Below are 14399 nucleotides of genomic sequence, written 5' to 3' on the forward strand. Positions count from 1 at the left end.
AAAAAACAGGTAAAGTATCTAGAGATTTAAAGAATAGAATACAAAATAAAAGTATTATTTAATAACAATAAAACGAAGCGGGCAAAATACCTAAATAAAATTTAGTTAAGGAAATAATTCACTCCACTCTTCCCTACAAACACAAGTAGGCTATTTGTCCAGTTCATACAGGAGGTTTTCTTACTAAAGGAAAAAGGATAAATGTGAAGAATAAATCACTGTATCATCAGTAAAGAGGTTTGAGTCTCAGCTGTTAGTGTCTGCGTGAAGGTGAATCATCGCAAGTTCTCCAGACTCAAGCCAGAGACTCCATCACTGCCTCTGCCTCGGTCTACAAACAATCCATCTCTGTCACAGAAGGCTCTCTGAAAATGTGTGTTCAATAATAATTTCATGTGTGTATGTTTTTGTACAAACACTGACCTTGTTAGGATCAGTATTCATAAACCTGGTCCCTACTGAGGCAGAGATGCTACAAATAGCATCGCAACAACCATTACACACTCATTTTTATCCAGTTTATTGTGTTTTTATGTCAGTGGGGTCTCAAGCTCAAATGACCTGGCAGCCACATGAGCTTCAAGTTTGGGCAATAAGTGAATTTGTGACGGTATTTCACGTAATTTCAAAATAATAGTCTTTGTTTCGATATGAAACGATATATAAAAACATATTTATGATGAAAATTCATTCTATAAATGATAGATAACATACATTTAGGTGGTGGGACACATGAAATCGATTGGTGGGTCACATATGGCACATGAGCCATGAGTTTGACACCTCTGGTCTCATGTCTTTTGTTGTGTTTTTGTGTGTTGATTTTGTTTCACACTGTGTATTTGATTTTAGTTGATTCAAGGTTAGGGTTAGACATTAACTGGTCAGGTAAAACAATTTGTTTACGCTGTTCAAATGAAAGGAAGACGGTGCTGTGTCCTCACAAGAATAGCTGTGCAGATCTGTGTGTGTGTGTGTTTGTGTGTGAGGATGGAGGTGGGGGGGTTGTGGTGGTGGGTGGGGGTGTCTGATAAAGCGCTGATAGTGTCCGTTGTCCGTCCATGGCAGATGATGTACAGCCTGCTGTCTCTCCAGGCAGATTGGATTTTTCAGGCCTGCTGATTCGCTGAGAGATGGAGCCTGGACCACCTTCAAACACACACACACACAAGCCCAGACACACAAACATACACTCGTGTATTATTCTGCTGCCAAAGCCTTTAAAGGTGACCATGTGGAAATTGATCACAATTTCTAAAGAGGCCAGCTTCATTGTTACCACCTTTCTGTGTGTGTGTGTGTGCGTGTGTGTTTTCTTGTATTTCTTACCTCCTAAGGACCTTTTCTGAGCATAAACGCTGACCTTGTCAGGACCAGTTGTCCTCATGGAGACCAAATCCTGGTCCTAATGAGGTAGAACCTAATGAGGCAGAACCTAAAGTTAATGCAGAGTCCTAAGAAGAATAGCTGCACAAACCTTTGTGTATTTGTGTGTATGTGTGTTCTTGTATTTATATCTTTGTGGGGACATTTTGTCTGGGTCCCATAACTTTAAAGGGATTTTTCAGGGTTAAGACCTGGTTTTAGGGTTAGGGTTAGACTTGGTTTTATGTTCGTGATAGTTAAGGTTAAGGTAAGGGGCTAACCAAGTTTGTTTGTGTGTGTGTGTGTTCTTGTATTTCTGAACTCTTTAGGACCTTTTCTCTCATAAACACTGACCTTGTCAGGACCAGTAGTCCTCAAGGAGACGAAAACCTGGTTATGGAGGCAGAACCTAATTTCTGAGTCTTTGGATGAAGTTAACATTAAGATATGAATTGTGGTTAAGTTAAGGTTAGAGTAAAGGGGCTTTGTTTATACACTGTCCAAATGAATGGAAGTCACTACAGAGTCCTCTGAAGAATAGTTGTGCAAACCTGTGTGTGTGTGTGTGTGTGTGTAAGAGAGAGAGAGAGAGAGAGAGAGAGAGAGACACGCGCGCGTCACTTTGTTCCCAGGTGTCCACTGACAGACACACAGTCTCAGTCTCTTTAGTTCTACCTGTCGGCAATCAGAGGTGATTTTTGTTTATTTCTCTCCGATATTTACACAATGGGGGGCGACAACAAAAGCTTTACGATTACAGAGAGAGTGTGTGTGTGTGTTCATGGCACTACAGCGGCACAAAGGACAGAGATGAATAAAGGCCTGCTTTCATTAGAGCAGAAATTGCTTTCTTCCCATCATCAACACAAATCCAGCTGCTCTGAGCTCAGACCGTGTATTTATCAACAGCACTGACGTCCACTCACCGCACTTACAATAAAGTCAGCTTGGGCTGCATTTAAATCACAACGAAAAACAAACAAAAACAAACCTGAACTATTACTTACAATATTGGCATTGAGATTTTAAAAAAAAACAACGGCCATGACTTCAGTGACATGTTGTCCACGAGGAGGGAGCCCCTGAGAAAACAACCCATCATCCTATGGCCTGGTCACATGATGTTATGACTCTTTCACATCATCATCATCATCATCATCATCACTAGCAGCAGCGCTAACAACAACAACACCAGGATTTACCAGAATCTGCTTATCTGACGTTCTCATCTGCCAAAGAGAAAAACACTATTTTGGGATTATCTCATCCCTCGTGTAAAAAGCTTCTTCAATGATTGCAGACATAAAGCTCACGGTTTCTCTTTAAGCCAACATGCATTTTAATAAAATGCAGTATTTTGTATTCAGCCACATTCTCCATTTTTAAATGGTTTAGATTCACACAAAGGTTGTTTTGAAGGTTTGATGAGTCCAGAACTGTGAGGAAGCTTTTATGTTCTCACTTTTATTACATCACAGACTTTTATCTTTTCAAATTTTCACTCTGTTTTATTCTCCTTTTTTTTCATTAGAATAATAGTAATTATAATCGGTCAACAGTGTGTTGAAAATGCTTGCGTTATAATAACAGCTGTCATTAGAGACGTGGTAAACACAGGGGATAATCCAGGTTTTTAGTCCAGGATTGACTTCTCTGCGTGTGTTGACCTTTTCTAAGAATCAGCCTGGGACAATGTCGTATGAGACACATACAGCGTTTTTTACAATTCTCGCCGTTTGACAAAAAGCTGGTCCGATGTTTACTCATGTCAGAGAGCAGATTCCTCTTCCTCGCGTCCTCCAACGACGCTCTGCCATGATGAACGTCTAAAATAACACCATCACTGCTTTGATCTTATGGTTGGTGCCTGGTGAGGGTGTTTGTGTCACAAAACAAATTTGTGTCTCTTGCGAATCCAATTTGTGTCTCTCGTGAAGCAAATTCGTGTCTCTCGTGAGTCAAATTCGTGTCTCTCGTGAATCAAATTCGTGTCTCTCGTGAAGCAAATTCGTGTCTCTCGCGAATCAAATTTGTGTCTCTCGTGAATCAAATTCTTGTCTCTCGTGAATCAAATTCTTGTCTCTCGTGAAGCAAATTCGTGTCTCTCGTGAAGCAAATTCGAACAATGTCGAACTGTAGATCAGTTAAAAAAAAGACTTGTGTGTTAATCTCAACATTTAACAGAGGAGTCTGGTGTATCTAAAAGCCGGCGATCGTAAGCCGAATCACAACGTGTTCAGCTGTATTTCAGTTGAGTGACAGGGTCATGCAGGAGGTACTGAACGATTCTGTGAACAAACATTCTTTTATCAACTGATTCTAATGATTCAGTTACACCGAAAACAACTGCTTTACAAGTAACTAGTTAGTGTAACAGTTAGTTTTGTATAAAAACGACGTCACGGCAGGTTCGTGCAGCCGTGCAATGATGACCCCGCTCACGTAGTGGAGGTACTACGAAGTGATGGAAAAGAACGTGACTGGAACCGAGTAAATGGAAAAGAACCAAATGACTTCGAAGCTGTTAAATTAGGGTAATAATATTTGGGATCTGTGTGGACAGCAGGTGTATCTGGAGCACAATTCCTGCATGTTTGAACACAAAGTAATGTTGACGTAGCCCATGTGTCAGGAAACCAGAACAATCCCATTAATATTCCAGAAAACTGCAATCACATGCAACTTGTCACAATTATTACACTGTGATTCACTTCGTTTGCCTCTAATAGAAGAAAGGGAAAGATTTGGGGGTAAAAATCACACACAGCATCTTCTCATTATGTCACTTTCTTTCCACAGCAGTAAAAAATAAAAGATTCAGCAGCAGATTTGTCCCCGTGTCACAGTGTTAGATGAAGGAATAATCCGCTGCTGTGGTGCTGATACGTTTCCCTTTAAAACAACAACACTGATTTGATGGCGGGAGCTGTTTGTCCCTGACGGAAACTCTGCTTCAATATCACCAGCCTTTGCTTTTGTCGGTGGATTTTCTTTTTCTTTCTTTCTTTTCCCCCCTGAAGAGCCTTTGAGACAGAAAAGTACTTGAGGTGATGAAGAGCTCAGCTTTTCACTGGAGAGGTTTTACAGCCTTTATGAGGTTCTAAAGGTCGGCCTCCATTTGTGCGAGTAACGTTATTGCACGCCTCGAATGGGAAACTAATATCTTTAAATGTAACTAAACCCCAAAAACGTTTATTTTTCCAGTGTGTGGTAAACTAGTCATTTTAAATTGATCCAGGTGCAAATCTTCACAATTATACGTTTTGTTGAAAACAAATATTGGTGTATTTACTGCAATCAATGTAATGTCACACATAACGACTCTAAAACGCTGCAGTACATATGCCAGGCCTGTATGTGGCGCTGTAGAGCTACTACACTAATAAGGGAGATGCAGATATACAGGCAAGTTTTAAAAAAATTCTAGCAAAGCAAAATTTGTTTACCCCAGTGGCAAATTCTTCTTCTTAAAACAAGAAAGTTTAATATTTAGTTTACCTCTAGTTATGCAATTTTTCCCTTTAAACCAAAGCTGTTAAGAGCATTTTTGAATTAAAGGGGAATATTAGTCAAATACAACAATCCCATACTCCCTATATGTATTTATAATCTACGTGGCACAAGAATGACAAGAATATGATCCACTCCTCGAGATTGAAAACTGAAAATAACCAACATGTTTTTGAGTGAAAATGTTGTTTTTCCCTCATCAGCCTGTTGTACTTTTCTTGTCTTGCCGACCACTCAAAGCCACTTTACACGACAATTTTTGGCGTTCACCCTTTCACACAGAGCATCTACGTGCTGCGCTTTTTCCGTAACAGAACTGTGCGGGGACTTTTTTTACCCTAATTTAAAAGCCTCTCCAAACAACTTCCCAGCAAATTACCAACGATGGTGGACACCTCAGTCGATAACTAGCGACCAAACAACACCGTGAACCCCAATACGAATGATACCAAGCTGTATAATGTGTTTCAATTCAACATTTAAAGTTGATTTATTGATTAATAGGTTAACGATAAATGTGAAAAAGTCATTTCATTCATGTGTATGTATGAGTTGGTGTTTTTTTTTTGTGTTTGTGGCTCAACTAAAGAAACATTTGTCGATAAGGAGAAATGGACTTTTAAGAAGATACTGCAAAGCTTCAAAAAGGAAGTCATTTCCCCCCTTAAGTGAACTCACTCGAGCCAATTAACGTGATCGAGGAGCTTCAACTCCCGCTGAACGCTTGACCTTCCAGTTGAGGGACAACGCCACGCTCTACCACTGATCCACCGCCGTCACCATCTGGCAAAGGTTATCATCAGACACTTTTTACACCGACATGTTAATAGAAAACAGTCTTTAGAGTCACAGTGCAGTGAGAAACCATCAGAAGGGAAGAAATGATAAAGTGCAAGTTAAGTTCAAGCAGTGAAAGTTCAGGGGTCGGAAGTGCTGAGGACAAGTTAAGGTTAGTTATTTCATTAGTTATCATGGCGCAGTAAAATGTTCTAATTTTGGATTCAAACACAACACGCCAACAAACCTTTATCATTTTTAATAAAATATTTCATTATTGTACATTTTCTTTTCCTGCCATGATCATCAGTAAAGCTTTTTGTTTGTTTTTGTGAACACACTAACTCTTCTCTTCTCTTCTCTTGTCTTCACACTTGCTTGATCTGTTTCGAGTGTTGGTGAACGGCTTCGACAAAGGCGCCCACGTGCTCCGGGTCCATGTCCGGGTAAAGGCCATGACCCAGGTTGGCGATGTAGCCTCGTGTTCCAAAACCCTCCAACATTTTCTTCACGATGTCTGAAATGCGCTCCTGAGGAAGAGGAGGAGCCAAAAATCAAGTAATAATAATAATGAAGTTTATGTCTGCTGCACTTTCCTGGATTACAATGAGTTTCTCAATGAGAACGACAATAAAACAAGGCAATTACAACCCAGATTAAATGTAAAAAAAAAAAGTAAAATAGCATCACATAACATAGGGCTGGGCGATATCTATAGCTAGCTATAAAAAGTTGATTTTGCATAATATGTCCCCTTTAAGTCCGTTTTTATTTCTGTTAAAATTGTAACAGTATTCTCTCTTTTCAAGGTTTGAATAAATTTTTGTGGTTTTACGGGAAATGATCGCCAGTGAGTTCACGCACATCTGCTCTTAAAGGGACACAGCACCCTTAAGCAACCTGCGCAGTTTCTGTCCGTCATAATACGAGATGACGTCATGTGCGATATATTTCATTTCAGCAAATACCGCGACATCATTAAATGACCCAAAAATGTGATTTGCGGTTCACGACATTACTGCGATGGCTGAAAATCTAGCGTAGCTTTCTGTCTGCACTTGTACTGGTCAAAAACATCGCAGATAGGAAAGGTATTTTTTAGGGAAAGATAATTAACCTAATAATATCATAATAAGTCAGGATGAAAGAAGCAGCTCCCGGGCATATTAAAAAAAAAAAAATCACAAGTACTGTATGTTGGTGCACTTTTTTTCCATTCATGATTATCACGATAATAGAAATCCATCACAATTAACGTATTGTAAGTCATTTTTATCACGATAATCGATAGTATCATATATTGTCAGATTATTTTCATTACCGATTAATGCAGCAAATATTTGTTTGGTCGAAAAAAGGTCGACCAAACAGGCTGTAAGGTCGTTGTTTTCCAAAAAAAACTAAAAAATGATGACTTTCTCAAAAGTCTTGTTTTGTCCACAAAGCAGAATGATTAAGTTTTAATGATTTCTTTGTTACACGGAGGAAAAGAAACACACTGGTATGTCCTGTGTGGGGTTGAAAGCGTTACCTTTGGAGCGTAGAGAGCACACGGGTCCATGTTTCCCTGCAGGCTGACCTTCCCTCCTGTGCGCTCCCTGAACACACACACACACACACACACACACAAACAGAGTCATCCTTTAACCGTGTGGTTAAGTATTTGATGAGTGGAGCAGAAAACACAGACAGACTTTGTTGACTTGACAAACCGTGGATGAGGGAAAGGTCAGTAATGGTTAAACTGCTCCTCAGGAAACAGTCACAGTGTGTGGTTTCAGTGGCCCAGGATCAATGTGCGACTTCATTATTAATTTATTTTAGCGTCAATTCTTGTTGCTTGTCGCCGTACACTTCTACATTTACTGAATAAATCGCATTATCTGCATTTAAAGTGAAGATTTCTTAAGTTTTGCTGTGTTCAAATTAGTTTCTTGTCTCCATATTAGGGCTGAACGATTTAAGGGAAGATTCCTAATTGTTATTTGATGTGTAATATAATTTTTTCACTCAAGCTGCAGTTCTATATCACTATGCTATAGATTTGACACATGAATCCTTTCAAAAAAATATAGCAAACATGTCAGCAGCATGTAATGTCAGCATTTTCATTCAAATGTATTGTGAATTTTAAGGATTAGGTAAAAAAACTTTTAATCCACCCAAAAATTAAATTCAGAACCACTCAATGTGAAAGACTCCGGCTGTGTAAATGTCTTTCTATGGTTGTGAGGACAGATTTTGGATTAAAGACCCTTGTGAGGACATTTGTTTTCTGCTCCTTGTAATTTAAAAAGGAGGGTTTTTTGAGGAGTAAAGTCCTCACAAGTATAGAGATACAAATGTGTCGTGGAGTGTGTGTGTGTATATCTTTATTAAGTACGAAAAAAACTATACTTATGAGGACACTTTGACCTTGTGGGAGATTTTTTTCTGGGTTTTTCAGGGTTCACACCTGGTTTTAGTGTTAGATACTTTGTCGTGATGGTTAAGGTGCTAAGGGGCTAGATAATGCATTACGTCTCTGACGTGTCCTCACTTAACTATGAGTGTATGAGTGTATGAGTGTGTGTGTGTGTGTGTGTGTGTGTGTGTGTGTGTGTGTGTGTGTGTGTGTTTTCTACCGTGCAGATCGTGGGTCAACGGTCCAGTCCAGCCCAACGACTTCATAATTAGATTGAGACAGATCCTCCAGAGCGTAGTGAGCATCCTTTGCAAACACAATCTGTGACACACACACACAGACAGTGAATTCACCTATTACTGCATCCCCTTATTTGGTGAAATGCTACCACCTGCTGGTTAAAAGTGTTTTTCATCTATCTTATATATGTTATATAATTATCCATTCATGGGAAACTTTGATGTTGAAACAAGCATGTGTTGATATAGATAGAACAGAGGATTTAAACTGACAATTTGAAATCAATTATCAATAAATAAACACAGTTGTTGCCTGAGGCTAACATGTATGTTCAACCTGATTAAATCAAAACAAAAACACTTTTACTGTCTCTTACCATGGGGACGTCCTGTCCCGCCTCCTTCAGTTTGTCTTTGACGCGGCGGGCGATGTCTCGGAGGTAAGGCAGCGAGAACTCTTTAAACTCCACGGGCCCCAGGATGCCAGCGTGGGAATCGAACACTTGCAGAGCCTGAACGCACCACAACAGAAATTTATAAAAGTATAAAGGTTCGTAGTTCTAAAAAATGGCATGGTTTCATGGAGGGACTGTCATATAGTGTCATAGCCCCCTTCAGTGAGAATCCGACAGCTAATTGTTTAGCAATTAAACAAAAGAATAACTGAATAAAAATTTACTTTTCAAGCATTTTCAAGGTCCATTTTCATGCTATTTTACCTACTTATAGCTATGGTAAATTAGATATTTACTATACACATATACAAACATACTCATGTTCTGTCTTATTTTATTCCTTCATCTAGTAAGAAATCAGAGAGCTGTTTCTTGTTAAGGAGATGCAGTAACTATTTCAAGCATTTTCAAGCACTTCCTTACAAAATCCTTACAAAAAAGCCTACATTATAATTCAAGCACTTCCAAGGATTTCAAGCACAGTTACGAACCTTGAGATTATGCACACCATTGAATCTCCCCATTAGACAGCCCTACACAACAGCTACAGAAATGTGTTTCACTTTGTAAACTGTCCACTCTGCAGCACCAGATTCCATAGAGAAATTCTGCGATTTCACATCCAGACACACAGGAGTCATTGATCCACTGTTGCCTCTATCAGGAAGTGCAAATGTGTTATTTTGTCACTTTTGGCATTAGGATTTTCCCATGTGACATGAATGCACCAAACGAGGCAGCAGTAGAGCAGCAGCTCCTGTGTCCCTGTGAGCTAAAATCGCTGATTTTCTCTATGGACTTTGGTGGGGGAAAGTTTCTGTGTTTATAAACTTCATTTTATAGTCGGAAAAACTCTTCTCTGGTGTATGAGGGCCACTGTAGTTTGTCACAATCTGCAGTCACATCATTCTCACCACCACATGTCACTGGTTCTTACACACTGGACCTTTAACATTGAGAGCAGTGGTTCTGACCTGAGCTCCCGCTGCCACCTGACCCAGCAGATACTCCACGATCACGTCGGTCAGCATCTTCAGGAGCATGTGGCTGGACTCCGGGTGTTGGTACAACCAGCGCTTTGCCTTAGAGTGAGTGTTAGAGCCACCGCCTTCGATCATGTAGGACATCAGCGTCCACTGTGGCGGGACACATCAGAGACATAGTTCTTTTTTAGTTGGACTGCATTAGTTAAGCCACAGCTGAAGCAAACACATTTGTGCAAAATGTAACACTTCACTGACATTTCTGTAACACTGAGTATTATTTTGGCTAAACCAGACATTTTCCATGAGATTATGTCTAATTAATGGAATGAAATGTTATTTTATACATTACACATTTACAGACTGATTTGAAATCGTCTGGACTGATCTCTGTGGAGTTTAAGTGGATTTTGTTTGTGTTGTTGTAATCTGTGACCATGTTTTTACCTGGTTAAATAAAGCATATATACAGCAGGCTGGAGAAACCTGTGTTCATGATTGTTCTGGCAAATCAACAGCTCCTGTTTCACGTAAATGTCTTACAGTGTTCAGTATTTAATAAACCATTTTTCATCTTAATGGGCCAAACTCACCGGAGCTCCAGTGAACCCTATGAGCGGCACTTTGCCCTCGATCTTGTGTCTGGTCAGTGTGATGGCTTTGAAAACGTAGCCCAGCTCCTTGTCCACGTCTACTTTGACCCTCAGTTTCTGCAGGTCCTCTGGCTCCTTCAGAGGCTCCGGGAATGTTGGACCTTTGCCTGCCACCATCTGGACATCCATACCCAGGGCCTGGCAGAGAAGACCACCAGTGCAAGAATGAATCAACTCATCTTTTGTGCCGTGACTTCTAGCAGTATGCTTAAGATAGGATGGGATATTATTATTTTATTGCCATAAAAAGCACTCAGAATAAATTGATAAGGGGGAATTTCCATTGTCTGGATTAATGTGTATGAGGTAAACTGATACCAGTTTGTTTAAAGACATTTTAAGACTTTAAAGCATATTTTTACTATTATTGCAATGATATGATAATCTAAATGCGGTGAAGAACATCTGAAACTAGTGATTGAGACCACTGAGACCCATAGGCGCCGATCCCGTGGGTGCTCCCCTGAAAAAGTTGAGCACCCACCGGGGGACAGCCATCATAAACAATAAAAAACAAACTAAATAAATAAATAAAACTGCATCTTTAAAATGAACTGCACCTATCTGAATCACATTATTCAATGAAAAGTATTACAGCTCTGTGCGTGAGCATAGTCACGTCCCATCGTTGTGTGGGCATGATATGTGCATCCGTGCTTGTATAGCCAGTTCAGTGTCACAGCACCGAGGACAGCGCTGTTTGTGTGTGTGTGTGTACAGGTGCAGCGCAATCGATAGACAGTTTAATCTTGTAAATAAAACTTTTAGTTTTCCCTCTACTGACGTAAACGACGTGAAGTGAGGAGAGAGAGAGAGAGAGAGGGAGAGAGACGGGCGGCGGCTCCTTCCCGACCCAGGACCTTCTCTCTCCCTCTGACCCGCCGGAATAGAACAGCACCCTCTCGGTGTTCCGAGTCCATCAAAATAGGCTATATAGCATGAACTAGAAAACAAAGAAATTCTTTGTAAAATCAGATGTTCAGAAGCAGTGAGCACGCCACCCCTATATAGTCAGAATTATGATCTTTATATGATGGTATTTATATAATTTGGGCACCCATGGGCAAAAATATAAATCGGCGCCTATGCTGAGACCAGTTTACTCATAGACTTACATACAAACGAGAGGAGGTGCCCCCTGATGGCCATTCAGGAGAATACAGGTTTCAAGCACTCACAACATTCAACAATGTTAATAAGAGTGTAACACGACAGGTATAATGTGCAAAAATGTGGCCACTAGGGGGCAGAACAAGCTCAAAGGTCCAAGTCAAATTCAGTCGTTAGTGGAATTTTGGAAATTAACTCCCCCTTTTTACAAATCACAAAATAGCAACTCAATGTGTTTTTCTGAAGATTTTGCAGAAAGACACTAGAAGGACATGCCATTCTTACCTGTGGGACAACCAGGATATCAGAGAAGATGATGGCAGCGTCAAAGGGAAAACGTCTCAGTGGCTGAAAAAGGGGAAGATTTTATTTTATATTTACTTGCATGAAAATGTGGTTCTGGTTTCCAGTTTTCTTGTCTTGTGACAACAAATGGAAGATTCTCTTTTACAGTAGCTTTCAAAAAAACATGTTTTATCCGTATAAATCCAGTTTTTTTTGTACCTGCAGAGTGAGCTCGCAGCAGGACTCCGGTGACCGACATGTCTCAAAGAAGTCTTTTCCTGCTCTGGACTCACGGAACTCTGCACATTATAACAATAAATAACGACATTGTGACATGAGGCAAACAACATTTTACAAAACACAGAAAATATAGTTTGAAAATGTGTTTATATATAAATCATATCATATCACTCCATTTCTTAAATCTTAAATCCATCAGCCTCCTCTTTGTAAAATGATGGATTCTAAATTAGTGCTGCTGATTTGTAAAGTGAGCGAGAAAGACACTTCTGCATTTCCTCTGCAATCTGTTTACATCTTTGGCATCTACTATGCAAAAGGAAAAAAATAAACGTCCTAAGCATCAAAGAAATCTGCATAAAAGAGTGCAAAAATAAACCCAATAAAAAATACATATTTGCACTTTTTTAATTCATACTATTTTAAATATTGTTACTATCTGCCCTGTACAAAGCCATTTACGTGTGAAACTCTTATACATTACTTTGTTATATTGAATTATATAGAAACTAAACCCTTGATCACAGCTATTCAGGACACACAGAACAGTTAATGGTGGGACAAATTTCACGTCTTACCCGGTAGATATCGTCCCGCCTGTCTCATACACCAGACTGGGACATGTTCAGTTTCTTCTCCACGCGCTGCTCGTAGGAATGTGTCGTTCTGGAGCTGAGGAAAGTCCTTCGGCCTGGATGGGGGGAAAAAAATAAATCACCTTCAAACCAGTACTGGATTAATCCTGAAAATAATCAACACGAAAATGACTAGTTGAATGAATAGTTGCAGCTACTGGCCTGTAATTATTCCAAATATACTACAATTATTTCATTTAATCTTGTTTATTATTTTTACCTGTCTATATCTAATTTTTGTTCTTCTATTGCTGCTGTTCTGCTGAGAGTGATCAGACACATTTTCTATTCTAAAATAAACAATGAATATTAGACAAAATATGAAGTATAAATACAAACACAACAAGTAAGTCTATAAAAATAGAGGACTATAAAATATTACATTATAATACTTAAACATGTACATGTATATACAATGCACACCTTTTATTGTGGAAGTAAATATGTGAAAATGTGGTTGAGATGGAAAACTACGAATTCTAACCTGGAGGCTTAAATGTGGTGGAAACATTCTGTTATCTTAAACATGAGGATCCCCTCCCTTTCACTCTGCAATCGCTTGAGGCATCAAGCTGCAAAGATGTGAATATGAGAGATAAGGCTCCTCTGTCTTCTTATCAAGTCCCAGCAGCAGAGAAAACGGTTGAATGAAACTTACGCTGCTTTGGATTTCACATTTTAATGTGAAACTGCTAACTTTACTTTAACTTTTAACTCACTTCTCAGACTTGCTGGTACTTTTAATCAGAATTCATACAGTTCACACACTGTCAGATGAGGAATTTCAAGAAACATACAAAACTTAAGAAACAATAACACCATGACCACAAAGAAAAAAACTAAATAAAATAGACTGTATTTCTATATTTTATTTCTTTGTTGTAGTGGCTAATGTGACCACATGAACATATATCAATATAATTGTCTATTTTCAACTGTACTACTTTTACATTCCATTTGAAGACAAATGTTATGACATAAACACCTGAGCAGCTGAGAGTTACTTTCTGATTAAAAAACCTATAAGCCGAATTTATCAGGAGACCCAAATACTTAACACATAGACTTAATTAATGTTGTAACCAGAATTCACTCATTCATGTGAGCGAAACCATTTACAATTGCTTAGAATGTAAACGAGGTTCTTGATTCACAAACAAGAAAAATACGTTTCACATGATTCATATTTACAAACTACAAATGGTAAAAAAAATGAATAAAATAAAAGGTTAAATGTATTCCTAATTTTGTTTCGGTGCGGGAGAAAATACTTTGATAATATCTGTCACAGGCGAGTGATCGTACGTGTCTGCTAACACCTGACACGCTGCTAACTTCATTGCAGTTCTGGTTGTGTGCTGCTAACACCGGGGATACTCACAGTATTAAACGGTCCTTGCTCATGTCTGCTGGGCTGAGGAGGCTCCGGTTCCTCCGTGTCTCTCTATGCGGATGTTTACCGTGACCTGCGGATCCTCAACTGTCACCTACAGCCGCTTCCACAACCGCTATCTACTGCTGTTACACCACCAAGCTCCCGGGCACGGCCATCTTGGAAGACCGTGACGTCACAGGAAGAAAAACTTCACGTTTCAAAATAAAAGTAGATTATGGTTCGTTCAATATGTACGGAAGAGGATTAGGAATATGACTGTTTATTACTGAAATAAAAAGTTTCACCTGACCAAACATATCTTCAAACTCAACAAGAAAAAAACATATATATTTTAACTAGTTTTATTT

At 39.2% G+C, this 14399-nt stretch overlaps 1 protein-coding gene across 1 annotated transcript; it reads right to left on the reverse strand.

Annotated features, from left to right (window-relative positions):
- Positions 1–5896: 5896 nt before the first annotated feature.
- On the reverse strand, positions 5897–14218 carry urod (uroporphyrinogen decarboxylase). The gene is made up of 10 exons (XM_058642737.1): positions 14038–14218; positions 12600–12712; positions 12001–12080; positions 11782–11844; positions 10327–10524; positions 9725–9886; positions 8673–8807; positions 8277–8377; positions 7184–7250; positions 5897–6182 (listed from the first exon to the last, which is right to left on the reverse strand). Exons 1-10 carry the CDS (start codon positions 14058–14060, stop codon positions 6021–6023), a joined length of 1104 nt encoding a protein of 367 aa, XP_058498720.1. The 5' UTR covers positions 14061–14218; the 3' UTR covers positions 5897–6020.
- Positions 14219–14399: the final 181 nt, after the last annotated feature.

This window comes from Solea solea, chromosome 1 (genome assembly GCF_958295425.1).
Source record: "Solea solea chromosome 1, fSolSol10.1, whole genome shotgun sequence".
Classification (NCBI taxonomy): Eukaryota; Metazoa; Chordata; class Actinopteri; order Pleuronectiformes; family Soleidae; genus Solea; species Solea solea.

What these genes read in the sequence shown, in the direction of transcription:
- urod (XM_058642737.1), bottom strand. Translation starts at nt 14,060, where the DNA reads ATGAGCAAGGACCGTTTAATACT. An exon ending in ATATCCTGGTTGTCCCACAG is followed by an intron (nt 10,525 to 11,781) that starts GTAAGAATGGCA and finishes CTTCTCTGCCAG; the next exon opens with GCCCTGGGTATGGATGTCCA. An exon ending in AGGTGGCAGCGGGAGCTCAG is followed by an intron (nt 8,808 to 9,724) that starts GTCAGAACCACT and finishes TGGTGCGTTCAG; the next exon opens with GCTCTGCAAGTGTTCGATTC.